The sequence below is a fragment of the Ceratotherium simum genome, chromosome 14 (genome assembly GCF_057802395.1).
Source record: "Ceratotherium simum simum isolate JZ-2026a chromosome 14, ASM5780239v1, whole genome shotgun sequence".
NCBI classification, from domain to species: domain Eukaryota; kingdom Metazoa; phylum Chordata; class Mammalia; order Perissodactyla; family Rhinocerotidae; genus Ceratotherium; species Ceratotherium simum.
Window position 1 is genome coordinate 4989296 of NC_141913.1, and position 18248 is coordinate 5007543.

Sequence of the window (18248 nt, forward strand, 5' to 3'; positions counted from 1 at the left end):
GTATACTAGGGCCTGTTTAGTTTCTTGCTGAACTTGATATTCAGTGACTGGAGGACGTGTACCACAGAGCATGGCGGGTGGACTGCAGTGGGTGTATTAAAATTGACGATGACCTTTCTGGGAAATAACGCTCCCATACATCTTATAGCCAGTGGCCATATCTGGGGCTGGGAGTTCAGGAAAACCTAAACAAGTTTTACATTACTGCCATACACTAGGAGATAAAATGCAAGGGTTTTAGGAGACAGAGAGAAAAAACCAGCTCGGACAGGGATTTCCTGAAAGCCCGCTGTGTGCACAGCAGTTTTAGACCCTGAGAGAGCCGAGGCCCCCAAACCAGAGCCTAAAGAGACACACGCACACAAACAGATCATTACGGTCCAGTGCAGCAAGTGCTAGGAAGTGAGTCTGCATAGGATAATTGCCCAGAAGATAATTCTTGTTCCTCACAGAAGGAAACGTGGAAGGTTCCAGAAGGAGGTGCTTGTGCTAGGTTTTGAGGGAAGAGTAGGAGCAAGTGACATGAGGAAGCAGAGGAAGGACATTTCCAGGGAAGGAAACAGCATAAGGGTGGAGTAGCTGAATGAGTCAGGGAGCTACACCTGCGATGCCAGGTGAGGCTACAATTGTTAGACATGGGGAAGTTCGTCTGAATAAGGAAAGTATTTCATGTGTGTTAATATGATGACTACAACAGTAAGATCAGTTCCTTTTCAATAAGCCCCTCCATGGCCAGGCACGCGACATGCACTCTCCTACTTAATACCACACTCTGCTCTGAGACAGGCACCATTTTCACCCCTATTTTGCAGATCAGGAAATGCAAGCACAGTGTTCAGTAAGGTTGCGCCCAGGTGCTCTGTCTAGAAAGTGGAGGGGCCGAGATTGAGCCCCTAGCCGTCAGACTCCAGAGAAGGAGCTTGTAGGCATTAGTATAATTCCCTCAGTATCACATCCTAAGAGAGTGGCCCCCACTTCATCCTTGACAGCTGGGATAGCACCTGGCAGAAAGGACCTGATCTGTTGTGACGTGTGTGCAGGTGAGCTGCTCTTGGAGCTACAAATCCTCTAGAATGAGTCTGCACTGTCAGGTCAACCAGGAGCACTCCAGGTCCCCACAGAGGATAGGGCAGATTCTCCAGGAAAACTGAAAGGGAGATCCCTCCTGGGAGATGCCATCAACAGGCAAAAAGTGAGAAAACTGGTCCACAACATTAAATCAAGGCCAAAATTCTGGAAGGCGGGTTTGTTAAGTTTTAGGTCTCTGGGTTAGACGGACATCCTGTGCAAAGGCGCACTGACCTGGTCGGAAGCAGCAGCTGCTTTTGCACACAGTGCCAGGTGTCATGGCAGGGTAGGACTTCCCAGGGATCCTGGTCCACAACACACCCCCTTACAGCCCCAAGTAGCAAATTGCCCAGATAGACTCAGGGGTTCAAGTATTCACATTCTATTGATTTTCTGTTTATCTTTGGAAAGTCAATTAATTTCTCTCTTGGCTCCTATTTTCCACCTTTCAGATGAGCACAAATGATCTCTGTCTGAGACCTACAAGTCACTTAATTATTAAGAATCTTTTCAAATTGAAACCGAAAGTTTGGTCATCATTATATCATCTACCAACTCTACAAATTAGACAACTCTATAGGTTAACAATGGCCAGTGCCATCTTTTAGCAAAATGGGAAAGGGAGTGTTAATGTGGTTGGGTTAACTTACATTCCTTAGCATTAAAATGACCTGCGTTACACTTATTTTCCCCCACACACTGGAATGCTTTCAAATGAAGTTCTTGCCAACTGGTCTCCATTAAACACAATTTAGTCTTTCTGCGCTGTTTCTGTTACTAAACCTCAGACCACCCTATCGCAAGAGAGGCAGAGATAGCAACCCCAGGCCAGGCTACAAAAGTGCATTCGTTTAAATAACCTGGATTATATAACCGACTGTAAGGCAAATTGCGCAGACCTAACGGAAAAGCTGATGGCACTGTTTCATTTTCTAAAGGACCCCCTGGCTTCTCTGAACTGGAAGAAAAAGACAGGCAGCATTGAGACCTTTATTACCCTCACATTTTACAGACATTGTTATGACTCGTATAAAAATAGGATAAATACAATAAGTGATATTGTGCTTTTAATGTTTGGCTTTTTAATGTTTTTCTCATTTGTCATGGAGTAGTTAACTCATGATGCTGCAGTTCTAGGCTTTGCTTTTTCTTTTTTTACATTGTTCTAACACTGAAATAAACATTAGCTTTTCCTTCACTAAATATAATGCATTTTCTTATCATCACCATTCATTGAAAGAGGACATAAAAAGGGTAACAGAGGAGTCATTGTCTGTTATTGTCTATTATTTAATAGAGAATGCTACTTTCATAGAGAATGGCCTGAGAATCTCTCATTCCTTCCCACCCTTTCATTTTCAACCTTCACAATTTAAGGTGAAAAAAGCAGCAAAACAACAAATTGAATTTGAGCAAACGAATCCAATCCCTGCAGTAACTCCTCGAATGTTCTAGAGAAAGTTCAGGAGTTGGAATGAAAGCCAGTCGAAGATTAGAAGAGACAACTTAAAGAGTTATTCAGTCACATACTCATCTCAATGCTTAAGGTACACTAAGTGTTCATCAATAGGGCTGAGAAATAAATTTATGGTTCCTTATGTCTGCAACGTGGTTAAGAAAACAACAGGTACTTCCACATCCTGCCATGCCCTCCACCCTGCCTACGTCAGAACTGCTACCTGTATTACCTGGATAACTCAAGACTAAACACAAAGAACCCACTTTTTGTCAAGATTGCTTTCAGATGAGTTCACCTCAGAATTACTTTTGGTATCATCTTCACAAGGAAGCACAGGCAGTGATGTGCTGTCAAACTATTAAAATTGGCTTTTAGTTCATGTCACCAACAGGTAGAATTTTCTAGCATTCTAATGCATTTGAAAGCCTTCAAGGCATCTCCCATTCATGATAATGAAGAACAAATCAGGTCCACTGTCTCTGTCCCCCTCCTTTGCCCAACGCACCTTCTGTACTTTTAATGCAGAAGGCCCACAGGGCACAAGCTGTCTAAGACTCGAAGCTTCACGAACGTGTCCAGCCTTACCAGGAGGAAAGAGACGAGGTGCGTGCAGGTGTAACTGGAGGAACCTGAACACTGGCCCACCACCTTTAATTCTTGCTTCATGTCTTTCAAAATTTAAGGTGTTTGCTGTCTACAGAAATTCCCTATGAAAATACAAAACTTTTGGAAGAGACTACACTTTGGATTAACTAAGCCAAATTTTGTGTAGTTCACCGTTTTCCTTAGGGAGACCTGCCAGAATAACAGCTGTAACGGGTTGCTCTATTAAACAAATGATGGCAAATGGTGTATTATCCGTCTTACGTTTACTTATGTGAATTCCTTTTGAAGCTTTATTTTGCTGGATCAACTTCAGAAGAGTGATAACTAATTTTTTTTTTTTGGTCATAATATACTACAGCATTTCACATTTGGGAAGTATAACCCTACTTTCAGACCCCGTGTTTTAACCTTCCCATAAGTACACTCATAACTATCAAATAATGAGCCCTGACTTTTGTTTTGGAAAATATGGTCATGTGACAGCCACATGCAAAAATGGAAGGAAATCACTAACTCTCCTCCCCTAGGCAATGTCACTCCCTTGCTTCACCTCCCCCTTAACCTTGGTCTCCTGTCCATCCCATGGACTTGCTGGTTCCTGTTTGCCTTCTCCACACACTTCCCTGGCTAAACGTAATGGAAAAACTCCACGACAGGTCTGGATGGAGCTGGAAGGAAGCTTATGATCTCTTGGGGCCACTGGTTGAGAGAATGGATCACCCTTGAGAAAAATAAAACCCCTGATCTGTGTCAGACCTACGTATGGGATTTTAATTTACAGCACTTGCCTGGTGAGGGAATTACTATCCGGTAAATTTTCATAACGTTGGCCCAGAACCATTGAAACCTCCAGACCCCAGCAGAAGCAAGCACCAAACTGCCCTGCAGAGGCGCTTTCACAACTGAGGGAACATGAAGTTTCATCTTGCTCGTCCTGAGTTTTGCTTAAATTTAGAAGTAATGAGGGTGCTCATCACAGCATTGCTCAAGAGAGCAAAAATGAAGAACAAGCTAAATTTACACCGTCAAAAGCCAGGGATTGACTAAATTATAATACATCTACACAATCAGACACTTTGCAGCCTATGAAAATCACATTTTAGAAGAATGTTGCATAATGTGGGAAGGAAAATGCCGAACTTGAGTAAAGCAACTTATAAAGCAGTATGTGCGTTATGATTCAAAGTTTGTTATAAAAAAGTACAGTCATGCATAGAAAAAATACTGAAAGAATAGAGATCAAAAAATAAATAGTATTTATTTCTAGGAGTTAGGATTACATTTTTAAAAAGTGTTTTTCCTTATTCTTTATTATATTTTCCCAAATAATCACCAACAAACATGTTATACTAATGATAAGCAAATGAAGTTAATTTTTCTAAAAATAAAGATAATTTTCACCAGAGAGCCTATCTGAAAGCTTACAAGAAGATAAAAATGGCTTGGGTTGTTTTCAGAGGACAGTCATGTCCGAAGCTGGAAATACGGGCTGGAGTCTCTGCAGTTATGAAATTTGTGACAAATGCCCACGGGAGACGATTTTTTTTGTTTGCTAGTTTCCAGTTTGCTTTCCTCCAACTCAGAATTTGGAGTTAATAAGAATGCATTGAAATGCCTTAAGAGAAAGCTATTGTTTTAAATATGTAAATTTCCAAGCTTTCTGGGACTAAAATGCAATGTCCTACCGTCACCAAGTTACTGCAGGAGGAATCTACAACAAGGCAGTTTATGTGGATATATTGCATTGTTTGGCTCAAACTGTCTCTATGAGATTACAGTAATAGACTTTTTAAACTGCTTAAAAAGGATTATCTACAAAATGTCTATAATGAATTACAATTATAATTTTAAGTTTGGAACAATTCAAATGAAAAATAAATATACATTATTATATGATTAGGACCGTTATCATCTACACCATAGATTGGCAAGCCTGGTTCACCACCTGTTTGGGTACAGCTTGTGAGCTAATAATGTGGTTTTTACATTTTTAATTGGTTGGAAAAAATCAAAAGAAAAATAATATTTCATGAAATGTGAAAATAATATGAAATGCAAATTTCAGTGTCCACAAACAGAGTTTTACTGGAACACAGCCACACTCATTCTTTTAAACCTTGTCCATGGCTGCTTTTGCTCTGTGACAGCTTCTTGAAAGAATTGCGACAGAACAGGCCTGCAAAGTGTAAAATATTTACTAACTGATCTTTTACAGAAAAAGTGTTTTCAAGGTGGTTCTGAATATTCTTTGTATTTCCTATCATCAGTCTCTAGATGGCAGAAAAGATCCTTAAACGGGGGGGGGGTGGGCGGGGAACGCGGGCCGGTGGGGTGGAGAACCCACTGCCCTATAGAGGAAGCTATTTACATTTACAATCAAGTCATCCCCTGAAAGTCAGCCCTTCTAACAGTACAACACCTTTTTTCTATATGTGATCAATAACCAAAAATCAAATATCTAAAAAACGCCAAAGGATTCATTTAGTCTAGAACTAACATCTGTACTGAAATTTAGCATTTATTCACTCCTGCCTAAAATAAATATTACATAAGTCTGTACCATTAAAGGGCCTTCTTCTCAGTTTTTCCCCCAGCTTTACTGAGGTACAATTGACACGTGAAATTGTAATATATTCAAAGTGTACAATGTGACGACATAAGTATACACTGTGAAATGATTACCTCAATCAAGTTAATTAACATATCAATCAGCTCACACAATTAAATTTTTTTTTTTTTTGGTGAGAACTCTTAAGACTTACTCTCTTAGCAACTTTCAAGTAACAATACAGCATTATTAGCTATAGTGACCCTGCTGTACATTAGATCCCCAGAATTTACTCATCTTATAACTGAGTTTGTACCCTTTTACCAGCCTCTCCCTATTTCCCCCACCTCCCAGCCCCTGGCAACCACCATTCTAATCTTTGGTGCTATAAGTTTGACTTTTTTGTTTACATTCCACATATAAGTGAGATCATACAGTATTTGTCTTTCTCTGTCTGACTTATGTCACTTAGCATAATGCCCTCCAGGTCCACATGTGTTGTCACAAATGGCAGAATTTCCTTCTTTTTTATGGCTGAATAATATTCCACTGTGTACATATACCACATTTTCTTTATCCATTCCTCCATCAGTGGACGCTTCAGTTGTTTCCGTGTCTTGGCTTCTCAGTTTTTTTTTTTTTTTTTTTGTGAGGAAGATCAGCCCTGAGCTAACATCCATGCTAATCCTCCTCTTTTTGCTGAGGAAGACCAGCTCTGAGCTAACATCTATTGCCAATCCTCCTCCTTTTTTTTTTCCCCCAAAGCCCCAGTAGATAGTTGTATGTTATAGTTGCACATCATTCTAGTTGCTGCATGTGGGATGCAGCCTCAGCATGGCTGGAGAAGCGGTGCATCAGTGCGCACCTGGGATCCGAACCCGGGCCACCAGTAGCGGAGCACGCGCACTTAACCGCCTGCACCACGGGGCCAGGCCCGGCTTCTCAGTTTTAATGTGTCTATGTAACATTCTTCTCTTCGTAGACAGAATTACACTTGTTAAGCTTCCAGGTTAAGCCAACTGGACTTAGAATTAGGAAGGTTGTGTGTGGGTGTTGGATACTAACTTATTTTAACTGACTATACGTGGTTTTAGGACTTGATTCACTTTTTTTAAGCATTGTATAGACACCGTCACAAACTAGCTTTTATTATGGCCAAATTTACACGTGAATCAATAAAAGTTAGATGAGTAGATCTGCACACACGTTGCTTCTTCATATTTACTATCACATACAAACCACATTGAGACCTCTTGAAAGAAGGATGCAAACCTATATTGTCAGTATGGCAACGTTAATCATGTTCTTCTCAAATACAGATCATCATTTTTCAACCAGAAGACAAGAAGCACGGACACCACTTCCCAGAGACACTTTACAGAGCAGAGTTCTGGCATTTTCACCCTGCCCTCACATTCTCTCCTTCCATTTCTGTCCCCTTTCTCCTGTAACTTTCAATTATGAACTTTTCCACAGAAAAAGAGAAGTTAAAATAGGACAATAGACAACTCAATGTTAACCACTTAGCTTAAATAATTTTCTCTCTTCTCTGTGTGTGTGTCTCTCTCTCACGGTTGTGGCTAAACCAGCAGAAAGTTGCAGAAATCGTGACACTTCATCCCTAAAAAATTCACCATGTATCTCCTAAAATAGTGACATTTTCCTGTATATCCACAATACATTCATGCTCCTAGGAATTAACGATAATTCTATACTGTCAGCTAACAACCAATGAATATTGAAATTTCCCCATTTAATCTCAAAATGTCTTTTAGAGATTTGCCATTGAAGCAGGATGTAATCTAGAGTCACGCCTCACATTTGTTTGCAAGGTTTCCTTAGTTCTCCCTTAAACTGGAACAGTCCCTCCCCTATTTCCTCCACATACACTTCTTTTTCATGATGCTGATTTTTGAAGAGACCAGATCATTTGCCTTGTAGAATCTATATTCTGGATTTTTCTGATCCTGTACATTTAAATTATTTTTCTATCCTTTATATTTCCTGTAAATTGGAGGTTAGGTCCAAAGTCTTCACAGTATGATGCTGTAGACCTCATATTGCATCACATCTACCACTGTGCCATGTTGAGCTAGCCCATTTTTGGTAATGCTAGTTTTGATCAATTGCTTAAGGTGTTGACCACAACTGTAAAGGTCTGATTTTTTTCCTTTGCAATTAGCAGATTATCAGTGAGGTTATACTTTGTCATTGTTGCAAACATCCTTCATCAACAACCTTTTTAAGTAATGGTTTCAGTTTGTGACTAGAATCAAGCATTTCATTAAGAATTGATAAATGGTAATTTTTCTAATTCTAGTATTTCTTTCCCTTTCATTAGTTGTCATTATCCTGTAAAGAGGAGTATTCCCTCATTAACTGAGAATGGCCTAGAGTTCCTACTGAAAAATCAAAGTAAATGCTGGATTCTTTGCCTTTAATTCCCATTTCACAGTAAAGAGTTGGTGTGATGGTTGTCTCCAATTGAAGCAAATTAGATATTTCTTTTCCTCTCTGTCTTTCACATCATGGACTCATGTATTTTTATTTTTAAATTTTTACAATCAGTTATTATTTTTGTTGCTCAGTTTGTCCTCTATTTGGCCTAGGAGAGTTCCTTCTAGCTGGATGCTTTAACACATCGCTACTATTCTTTGATGTAAAATGTTCTTCTGGGTCTCCTTCCACAGCTGAGACCACGTTTCTGTTCTACTTTAGCAAACAGCAGCTTCTTCTCTTTCTGTGTCCCAGCAGCAGCTCCATCTGAAGAGACCGTCTAGCTCCTTCCAGACTGTGTCATTCAATACATTTAAAGCACTAGACTGCTCCCCCCGCCCCCACCAAATCTTTGCTTAACCTATCGATTGGCATCAAGAGGAACCCGTGAACATTCCAACAAGATCACAAAAGGGGCACTCCCCCGGGATGCCCGAACGATTTCTCTTACCGTGCATAGTAGTCATCGGGTGGGACCGCTTCCTGAAAGAACTGGAACTGGTACAAATAAAGTCCGATCAAGTGGCCCGCAGTGAAAATAGCCAGAAGAACGCAGAGACAGCCGAACAGCAAGGGGTCGAACGTCCGGCACCAGGACCACCAGGTGCACAGACCCAAAAATACAAAAAAGTACACAGATGAGGTCAAAGATGGTAGCATCATCCCTAAGGAAGAAGACATTCGGTCATGAAAACCTGCACAGGACTGGAAAATTATTTACCACTCAGAAAATGTAACTATTGGAGATTATACAAATTTCCTTCATATGCTTTAGGTATTGATCAGGTTTTTAAAATATTAATTATGTTTTATTTATAAAATAAGAATTAATACTATTTTTATTGTGAAAAAAAAGTCACACACAAAGTGATATTCGTAAAGATGGGGAAATACCAGATGATTAAGAAATTCTACCTGTGGTGTTTGAGTCGAGTAAACATCTACTTTTCACACCAATAAGACTTAGCATATTTATTTGCCCAAATTTTTCAGGAACAGTTGTATGTCCATTCCAACTTTCCCTGATACCATATTTTACAATGACTTACAAAAATCATTATAAAATAACATTATATGACACTATAAAATCATTAAAAATGATTTGTTTTGGTTAACTAGGGTTCATACTAATATTACATCCTGTGGCAGTTAAAGTCCACTGAAACTTTGTCCCACCTGACGAAATCTGATTTGCACTATCACCAAAAAGGGAAATGTAAAATGAGGTTATTCTTTATAGGCAATTAGAAACATTTTGGGGGGCATTTTGAAATGACTCTTCATTAAAATACTGGGTTATATTCCTTGAGAAATTCTATTCTCTTTTCCACTTTTTTATTTTCCTATTAAAAAGCAGTTAAGTAGTTTCATCTCATGACATTTCAACTAAGCAGCATTGGAATAAACTTCACAGTAGCTCAGGAGTGGAATGGAAGAAGGGAGAAGACCAGGATAACATTATTATGGAATAAGCAGTCTGTAGTCAACATTTAAAGGAAGTGAGTGTCTGTGCTGGAAGATTACCATCTAACTTAGGAAGAAAAATAGTATATCCTGGAGAGTTAAATTAAGATTGCTCAGTGTAAACAGACATGCTTTCAGAAGGCACATGTGCAGCTTGGGATGGGTACACTCGAATTGTTCATGGTAGCCTATCACCATCCGTAGGCTCTAAGGGAGAAGGATAGCTGTTTTTCTAATTTACACATAGAAAATGACATCACTTAACAGATATGGAGAAATGTTGTTTTACAGAGGTTAACAGAAAGCATCTAAAAACATAAAAATTAGAACTAAACAGAAAAAACTATTTTTGTGTGTGTGGTTTGTACACGGCCAGTTTTACAAAAGCTACAGTCATTATTTCAGTGTCATTCACCAAAGTGCTACTTGTGCTCTGCGCAGAAACTCTCACCTGATGACCCCAGTAAAATCGTCACAACAACTTTTCCAGCGGTGGTTATCATGTTGCCAATAAACTCCTTAAGCTTGGAAGCCACAGAGGCAAGCCTGCGGAACATTTTTAACTTTGTGCTGTCTTCCAACTCGCCTTCAACATCATCTCCTTCGCCTAAATCCTCTTCATAGATCAGTGCCTCTTCTGAATCTATTTTTTCTCCTCCAGCCTAAATAAATGAAAAACAGAAAACACTGCAGTCCAGAACTCTGCCTATCCACCCAACAGATTACATGGTTTATAATTTATGGGTCAGTCAATGAGGTGGATTTCACAAATCAGGAAAAAAATGCAGACCATCACCAAAGTGCCTTCAGGTCTCTGACAGTCCCTGTAGGAGCCTAGGGAACTTTGATCTTTCCTGAAGGAGTAAACAGGAAATATCACTAATCATAGGGTTCCTAACTGCATGCTATCCTACCTGCGAGAGCTCACTTTTTATAGGCAGAAGAAGAAACTGTCTGAAACATCTATTAACAATCTTAGCTTTCATCAGTGTGGATTTGGTTCCCCAAATTTACAGAGTTTGCCACCAAGCTGATGGGAGTTTTGATTCCAGTACCCATAGCTTTAACTGAAAGGGTGGGCCAAGTCAGTGCTTAGGATATCCCTTTTCTTTCTGAAGTCTGTCTTTGCTCACTATCTTAGTATTTCCTGACCATGGGAGGATGAGTGGTCTTGGGCTAATGGCTAAGTATACAGGTGCTTCCTGCCTTCTCCTTTTAGAGAATGATATACCGGTTCAATCCGGACAATTCAGCACTTCAGTACTATCCTTAGAGATTTAGGGAAGAAACACATGTACAGAACATACACATATGTCCATGGGTTATTTTAAACTGGGTTGTTTTGTTTTTAAAGAATGCATAGGAATCTTTTTGGACTAATTAGAATCTTTCCCTAGAAGGGTTAGGATTTTTTTAAGGGAATTATAATTATAAACCATCACCTAAAGACAAAAGGAGGCTGTTTGAGATGCATGAAACTTTCTTTGCATTTGTCCCTAGGCCACCAGGCTTCAATCTTCAGCCTGACTGAAAAGCCTGCAGCTGGCTCCAGAGCCAGAAGGGTCTTTACGCCCTGTTCAGACGTTTATTTAAGGCTTAAAGACAAGAGCCTGGACTCTTCATTTTTCCATTTTGAAGGTTCTTTCCTGATACACGTAGTTCAGATATTTATCTAATATCCACTGCTAGTATCTGAACCTCTAACTATGCCGAGGTCACTGGAGGAAGGCAGGCAGAGGAAGGCTGGTACAAAAGTCCAAGTAAGGCCTTGAGAACACAGAGATCTTCTGTTGGCCCAGGAGGGTACAGACCACGTGTGACTTAAGTTGGCTAAGGATGAAGCCAAGGGTACAGGATATACACGCACCCCTCTACACACACACACACACTCTCTCTCTCTCTCTCTCTCTCTCTCTCGGGGATTTAATCCCAGGCCTATTCAAGTTTATATACCCAAATTGGGTTCTATTATATTCCATCACAACACATTTGTCTTTTTTCTTGAAGGAAAAGGAATGTCTCATGTTTATTCATTAAGATTTTTCTATCTGTTCAGGGCCCAGTGTGTGCTAGTATCTCTAGCAATAGATACAGCAATAAACATGTAAACAAGTAAAAAATTAACAAGCTAAATATCTCAGAGTAATAAATGCTATTCAAAGAACTAAAATAGAGTGATGTGGTTGTAGCGACAGGGTGGCTATTTTAGATTCTGAGGTGAGGGAGAACCTCTCTGTGGAGGTGACGTTTAAGCTAAGACTTGAATCTCACGAAGTCACCAGCCATGTGAAAATCCTAGGCAAGAGCATGCCAGGCAGAGGGAAGAGCTGGTTAAAGGCTCCATGGTGTGTTCAGAAAGAAGGCATGTGTCTCCAGACCCACTTCTTCCACCAGTGATCTTCCTCCTCGTCAGCTGATAACCCTCTTCCTACTACACTGAGAGAAGAGGGGCAAGCTCTGGTCAGTGCATCAGCCCCACCTACCTAAAGCCCACCCGTGGAACAGACACTTGGGTCCCCCTCCTGTGACTGTGGATGAGCTGCACGTGCTGGGACACCAGGAAAAAGGATGGCCCCAGCCATCCTTCCTTCTCCCCTGAATCATCGCATGCTCCCTTTCTCCTGGATCACTCCATCAAGAAACAAACATGCCGCACCATCTCACCTTAGAAAAACACACCCCTTCCAACCCACATTTGCCTCTCAAAGAGAAACTCTCCAAAACTTGGCTAGATGCACGGCGCCACTTCCCCTACACTTAATTTCTCTTGAACCCGCTCTAATAGGACTTTGATTGCCAACCACTCCACCCAGAGACGGGTACAACGTGATCTGTTTCACAAAGTGATTCCCAGGGAGACCAGAGCTAGGAGTTATTGCTGTGGTTGAGGAGGGGGAGCTGCTGAAGCTGAAGGAGGTTGGTGTCTTTGTAGTATGTCTTAGAGGTCAAGTCAGCAGGACTAGTTGGTAAATTTGATGTGGAGGGAGGAGGGATAGAGGAGAACCAAAGATAGTTCCTATATTTTTGTTTTTATTGATGAGGTGGGGACAATCAGGAGTGGAGCAGATTGGGAAATTCATTTCTGAGATGCTTTCAGGCGTTCTTGGTGGAAGTGTCATGGGGACAGCTAGTATAGGAATCTGGAGTGCTGGAGAGAGGTGGGAAATAGAGAACTATTTGAGGATCACGGGCATATGGATGGTTTTAAAAGTTGGGGGTCTAATGAGATTACCTGGAGAAAATACAGAGGTTGCCACCTCTCAGGTGCTACCACACCCTGGGAGCAGTCCAGCTCCCCAACCTTAGCCTCATCTCTTTGCCTAGAAGCATCACAGGCAGGAAACTACGTGGAGAACCAGAGTCCACAGGCTCTCTTTGCCTTAGAACGTGCTGTTCCCACCCCACGGGATCTCTGCCCCAGCTGCGGCTCCACCTCCCCCAGCAGAGTTACTGCAGCGGCTGCCCCAGCGAAGCTGCTGTTTTGGCACTCACACACCATCCACACACGAATGATTGGCTCGTGGGGCATCTGTTGCTGAATACCCCCTCACAACAGGTGAGCACATTAATAATCCTTGAGGAAGGAAGTCTGGCCAAAACCTTCAATCGCAGTACTCGAAAAAGGACATAGAGAGAACACAGCAAAAGCTGCCTGGGTCACAGTCAAGAAACACACGCGTAACTTTCATAATAAATGACTCATTATTCAATTAAGATTTGCTATGGATGTAGATTAAATCAAACAGAAATCTCTGGTCAAGAACCTCTGTGAGATTAGACAAATGCATTTCCCTGACCTCTCTTAGGCGGGACTGGGGCCCTGGTGATTTTTATAAACATTCCACTGTACTTGAGGTTTTCAGCATTTTTGTACCAGAATCCCTGGGGCCCTCAGTTGGAAATGCTTTCTAAACCTGACAAGCTGAGAGAGAGCCGAATGTAAGATGGGGTTCGCCTCTGTGAGCCCCTCTGTCCAGGCTGGGGCCAGAACTGCCATGAGTCACGTCAGGCTGGCTTATGAACAGGCAGGCTCTCTCTCCCTCAATGACTCATCTGGTGAAGCATAAACACCGACGCTCTGGGAGAGCCTCGATGCACTCTAACATATTTACTGACAAGCAGCCTTGTTGCTGGAGTTGTGTACTGGAACACAACTCAAAGCTGGCCTGGAAGCTAAGGAGGAGGAGTTGTAAATAAAGACTGAATTCCCCTGGTTTCTGAGCTATCTCAGAAATTAAAGACAAAGAGAACCCTCACAGTTTAAAAACAAACAAACAAACAAAATATTACACGTTATTACTGTCCATGTCAAAATCTAACACTTATTTGAAAAAACCTAAGTCCTTTAACTCGCCTTCTTTACACGTTCCTGACTTCAAATGCACCAACAGGTACTCTGGTAGCATCTCTCATCTCACGTGAGGAGCTCCAAGTGCTCCAGAATCATCTGTGTGCCAGGTCCTACTCTTCTGTGAACCTGCATCAGGCCGAAAGGCAAAGCAGCCTCCGCATCTCTTCCCACACCTGCCTCTCCCCCTTCGGATCCATCCGTTAGTCACACTATTAGCAGTTTGCACTCAATTCTGGACAGGGAAGACACAATAAATTACTTTTGGTACAACACTAACATCCATTTTTCTTTACCCGAAGCACTAAAAGATTCAACCTGGCTTGGAAGAAATCCTAAGGATCACCTAGGAATCTTTAAGAGGACAGATTACCAAGCTCCACCTCAAACCTCCTACATCAGAAATTCTAGGAGTGAATCCTGGGAATCTGTATGATTAAAGAGCCGCCCTGGGTTACTTTGAAGCAGCCAGCCCAGAACCCATGCACTGGTTGACATCCGTAACCACTGACAACTAATTCTACGTTCAGCTGACTAGGCAAAATTTGAAATATTTTGTTTGAATCATATCCTAGGCAGATTCCCTTAATTGGAAAATATATTGAAGTAATTCATCTGTAGACCCTCCTTCAGGTTTCAGCCAAACTTTAGACAGAGCTTTTCATGCACTGAATCCATTTTCTTCTTCTTCGTGGTTAAAACCTAGCTATTAAAAACATTTTGATGGGAGTGTATCAGAGTCACAAATAATGAGCCAAAAGATCTGGGAGGCAGAGGGAGCATTTTTCTCAAGTGTCACGAGTTGTTTATTCATTGTTTATTATTAAAAGTTAACAATTTATCTTAACAGAATGGGTTCATCTCAACAGAAGAGCCCAAGGAAGGAAGAGGCCAGTGTTGTGAGTCACAGCTGAGGATAAACGCAGTCCACAGTGCTGCCCCGGGAGGCAGGCAGGCAGCGGGGGAGGGACTTGTTTGTATGGAGTCATGTATGTTATGCAAACCTAACGTTATAGCATTGTACAGACACAGCAAACGCTGTATTCTGTTGCTACACTTGTTTTAGGAAGATTATTTTTCCAAAATTATAAGAGCAGTTTAAATAGTCCCCTGTTTCATTTGGAAAAGGGAGGATATAGATAGATGTATGTTTTCGACCACCTTCTACAGAGTAATGAAAGTTTAATAAAGGACAGGTAAAGAAAGACAAACTGAACTGGCAGACAGCGACTAGTTGGTTAGCGGTTTTTAGCCAGGACAGCAGGGTCTGTGGAGCTTTAGAAAAAACAGTCCCAGGACCACCACACACATTCCCCTGCCTGCCAGAGATTCTGATTTAATAAGTCTGGGATGGGCCTTGCAATAGAACCTTTAAAAACTTCCCAGGTCAAATCACCAATTTAGAGATTACAACAGCCTTTGAGAATTATCTGAACATCATTTGAAAGAGAAATGAACAACAATGGAGATTAGCCAAATTGGATTGCCCACTTATTTTAAAGGTTTTTTTCTTTAAGATTTATTTTTAAAAATCACTTAATAGAACACCATAAAACCAAATGAGCATTAACACACACACACACACACCTCTATATCTACTCAGTTTGTCTTTGGTTACGGAGCCTGGGCTCTGCTCTGTGCACTGGGCCAGGTCCAGGGTGGGATACAAATGTGGATCTGCCATGGGACCCCAGAGGTCTGCAGTCACTCAGAGGAAATAACCCAGGTATATATAGCTGTCTATAAAATGAGAATATAAGAGCTGAAGAACATTGAGAGGAAAAAGGGGTTGCATCTGACTACAGGGATTTGGAATGCCCTATTCCAGTTATTCCCAAAGCAAATGAGCTGGAAAAAAGGACAAAGGTCATGGAAAGCAAAGCCAGAAAATAAAACATGATCTTTGTTAGATAGTAGTTTTGACCATCCTGGCACATAGTAGGTGTTGAATAAATAAGCATGCCTCTAGATCAGCACGCATCCTCCTCTGCAGTCACAGCAAGATTAGTCAAGGCAGACGGGTGGGTTGCCCTGGCCCAGCTAAGTCCTCTGACAGCTTGGGGAGAAGCAGGTCTGCTGACAAGCCTGGCCCAGGGCTGACCCTCATGCCTTCTTACTCTAGTTTCATACCTTGGATTGCCCTGTGCAAGCCTCCATATTAATCATGCTCATTCAGTTAACTCAATAAGTACCTGAGTATTACTATGTGTACAATCTTAAGTTACCTTGCTAACTTAAGATTTGCTGCAACAGAGAAGACAGGTGTGATACTTTCCCTCATGGATCTTCTAGTCTACTGAGGGAGACAGACAGTAAATATGGAAACGAAGCCTAATTATAGAACAGAATAATTACAGGTTGTGCTAAACGTTGTGAACACACAGAGCAGGCACCGTGAGAGAGAGACTCTGGGAGGCTCAATTTGGGAAGGTGGTAGTGAAGGCCTTGTGGGAAGGACGCGACCTGATGATGGAGGATGAATCAGCCATGCAGTAAGTGGGGAGTGAACGGCAGGGCAGAAGGAAAAGCCTGTCAGTTCCGGGCACAGAGGGAGTGAGAAGGAGTAAAGGTGAGGATGGAAAGGCAGGAAGTGGCCAGACTCTGCAGAGCCATGGCTGTCAGGGTTAGGAGCTTGAATTTATTCTTGTTTAATGGGAATCCAATGAAGTGTTTTATCTAGGGAAGGGGCATAATTTGATTGATAATTTTACAAGAATAATCCAGACTCAGTGTACGGTATCAGTGGGTTAGGGTAAGAACTGAAGGTGGAAGGGGGAGACTTATTTCAGGGTCTAGCTGAGAGGCGGTGGTTTCTAGGATGAGGATTGTGGCGGTGGAGATGGAGAAAAGTAGACTGATTTCAGACAAAATGTGAAGGTAGCACCCACAGGACTTGCTGATGGTAATGGAGAAGTGGTCCAGAGACCAAGGGTTATACCGGGTTCTTGGCTCCAGCCACCGGTGGAGAGCGTGCCTCTTAACTTGGACGGGAGTCAAGACGAAGGCTGGGGAGGTAGAGGTGGGAGCTGTGTCTCCTGTCCCCAAACACATAGCCAACATTTTGAAAGGCACATGGCAAACTGCTTAACATTAAGTTGGTGACAACTCCATGTCAGGGGTATCTAGTTGAAAGAAGGATGGAAGGCACGACCGCCCTCAGAGGAGTGACGTGCACTCCTGTGGGTGATGCAGACCCTCAGGAGTTGGAGCAGGTGGCAGTGGTGGCACTCTGTGCCTCTCACTTCAGCACGTACCTGACTATTCTACCCCCCACTGAAGGGACATGGGCTCTGCCATTCCCCCCAACAAGCTTCCCATGTGGGCGTTTTGTTGTTATTTGCAGTTCAAATGCCGGAAATTGCCTATCAAGTATTCCAAGGACAGAACAAAACGTTCTGAGAATTTCTAAAAACATGATCCAGAAATATTGTTAAAAGTACAAGTCTACTTTGGAGCTTTGATTCTTTTAAAAAAGCAGAGAAGTGGTACACACTGTGAAGTGTTGTTAAGTGAATTAAGAAGTAGGTGAGATAGAAATGAAGATGTAATTTGTAATAGTTTCATTTTTAATAGTTTAAAGATATTTGAGCTGACTTCCTAACTGCTCATTCTTTAAGTTATTTTTACTATCAGTCACATATTCAAATCCAGTCTAGGCAAAGTTCAGTTAGTTAACACACTGCCAATAACAAGGTCCCTGCCTTTCTAGGTGATGATGACACCTCTGAGTGACTGTCACAGCTGCTCCCCACATGTGTTTTTACCAGAGGAAAGGATGAGTGGGAGTCCATGCTCTTGCCTCCTCACACTGCAATACTGAAGCCTACGTGAAGCTTCCTTGAAGACGACAGGCTAATGATTTCCTCCAATGAAAAATTTTCTTTATCTAAACTAACGGCATCCAAAATCACTTGAATTAAAAGCTGTGCTCAAATTGTGAATGTGTTTAACCCAGAGAAGGCAGACCAAGTAAGCTGCATTTTGAGGGACATGTGACCGTAAGTTCTTGCCCAGTTTCTGAGAGTGACCTTGAGAGGCAGCAAAAGTTATGAAGGGCAAGGTTTGCAGGGCCGCTGGGCAGCTTCTTCCCACTCTAAACGGCTCCGTGTTTCAGCGGGTCATGTCTGTGTGCCTGAAAAAACAAGATCTAGAAAATGTAAAGCAGGTAACTGCGGACTAAATCTTGGGTGAGAACTGAGCAAATGGTGGATGCCTAATTAGAAGGCGACAGTCAAAAGAAGGATTTCTTCCATTCTTTG

General features: G+C 41.7%; 1 protein-coding gene across 1 annotated transcript in view; it reads right to left on the reverse strand.

Annotated features, from left to right (window-relative positions):
* Nucleotides 1-18248, reverse strand: part of PIEZO2 (piezo type mechanosensitive ion channel component 2) — a 279368-nt gene that overhangs the window by 160897 nt on the left and 100223 nt on the right. Inside the window, exons 4-5 of the mRNA XM_087439398.1 lie at nucleotides 10093-10303; nucleotides 8629-8842 (exon numbers count right to left, since the gene is read on the reverse strand). Of these exons, the coding sequence (XP_087295524.1) occupies nucleotides 8629-8842; nucleotides 10093-10303 (425 nt within the window). The remainder of the gene's footprint in view (nucleotides 1-8628; nucleotides 8843-10092; nucleotides 10304-18248) is intronic.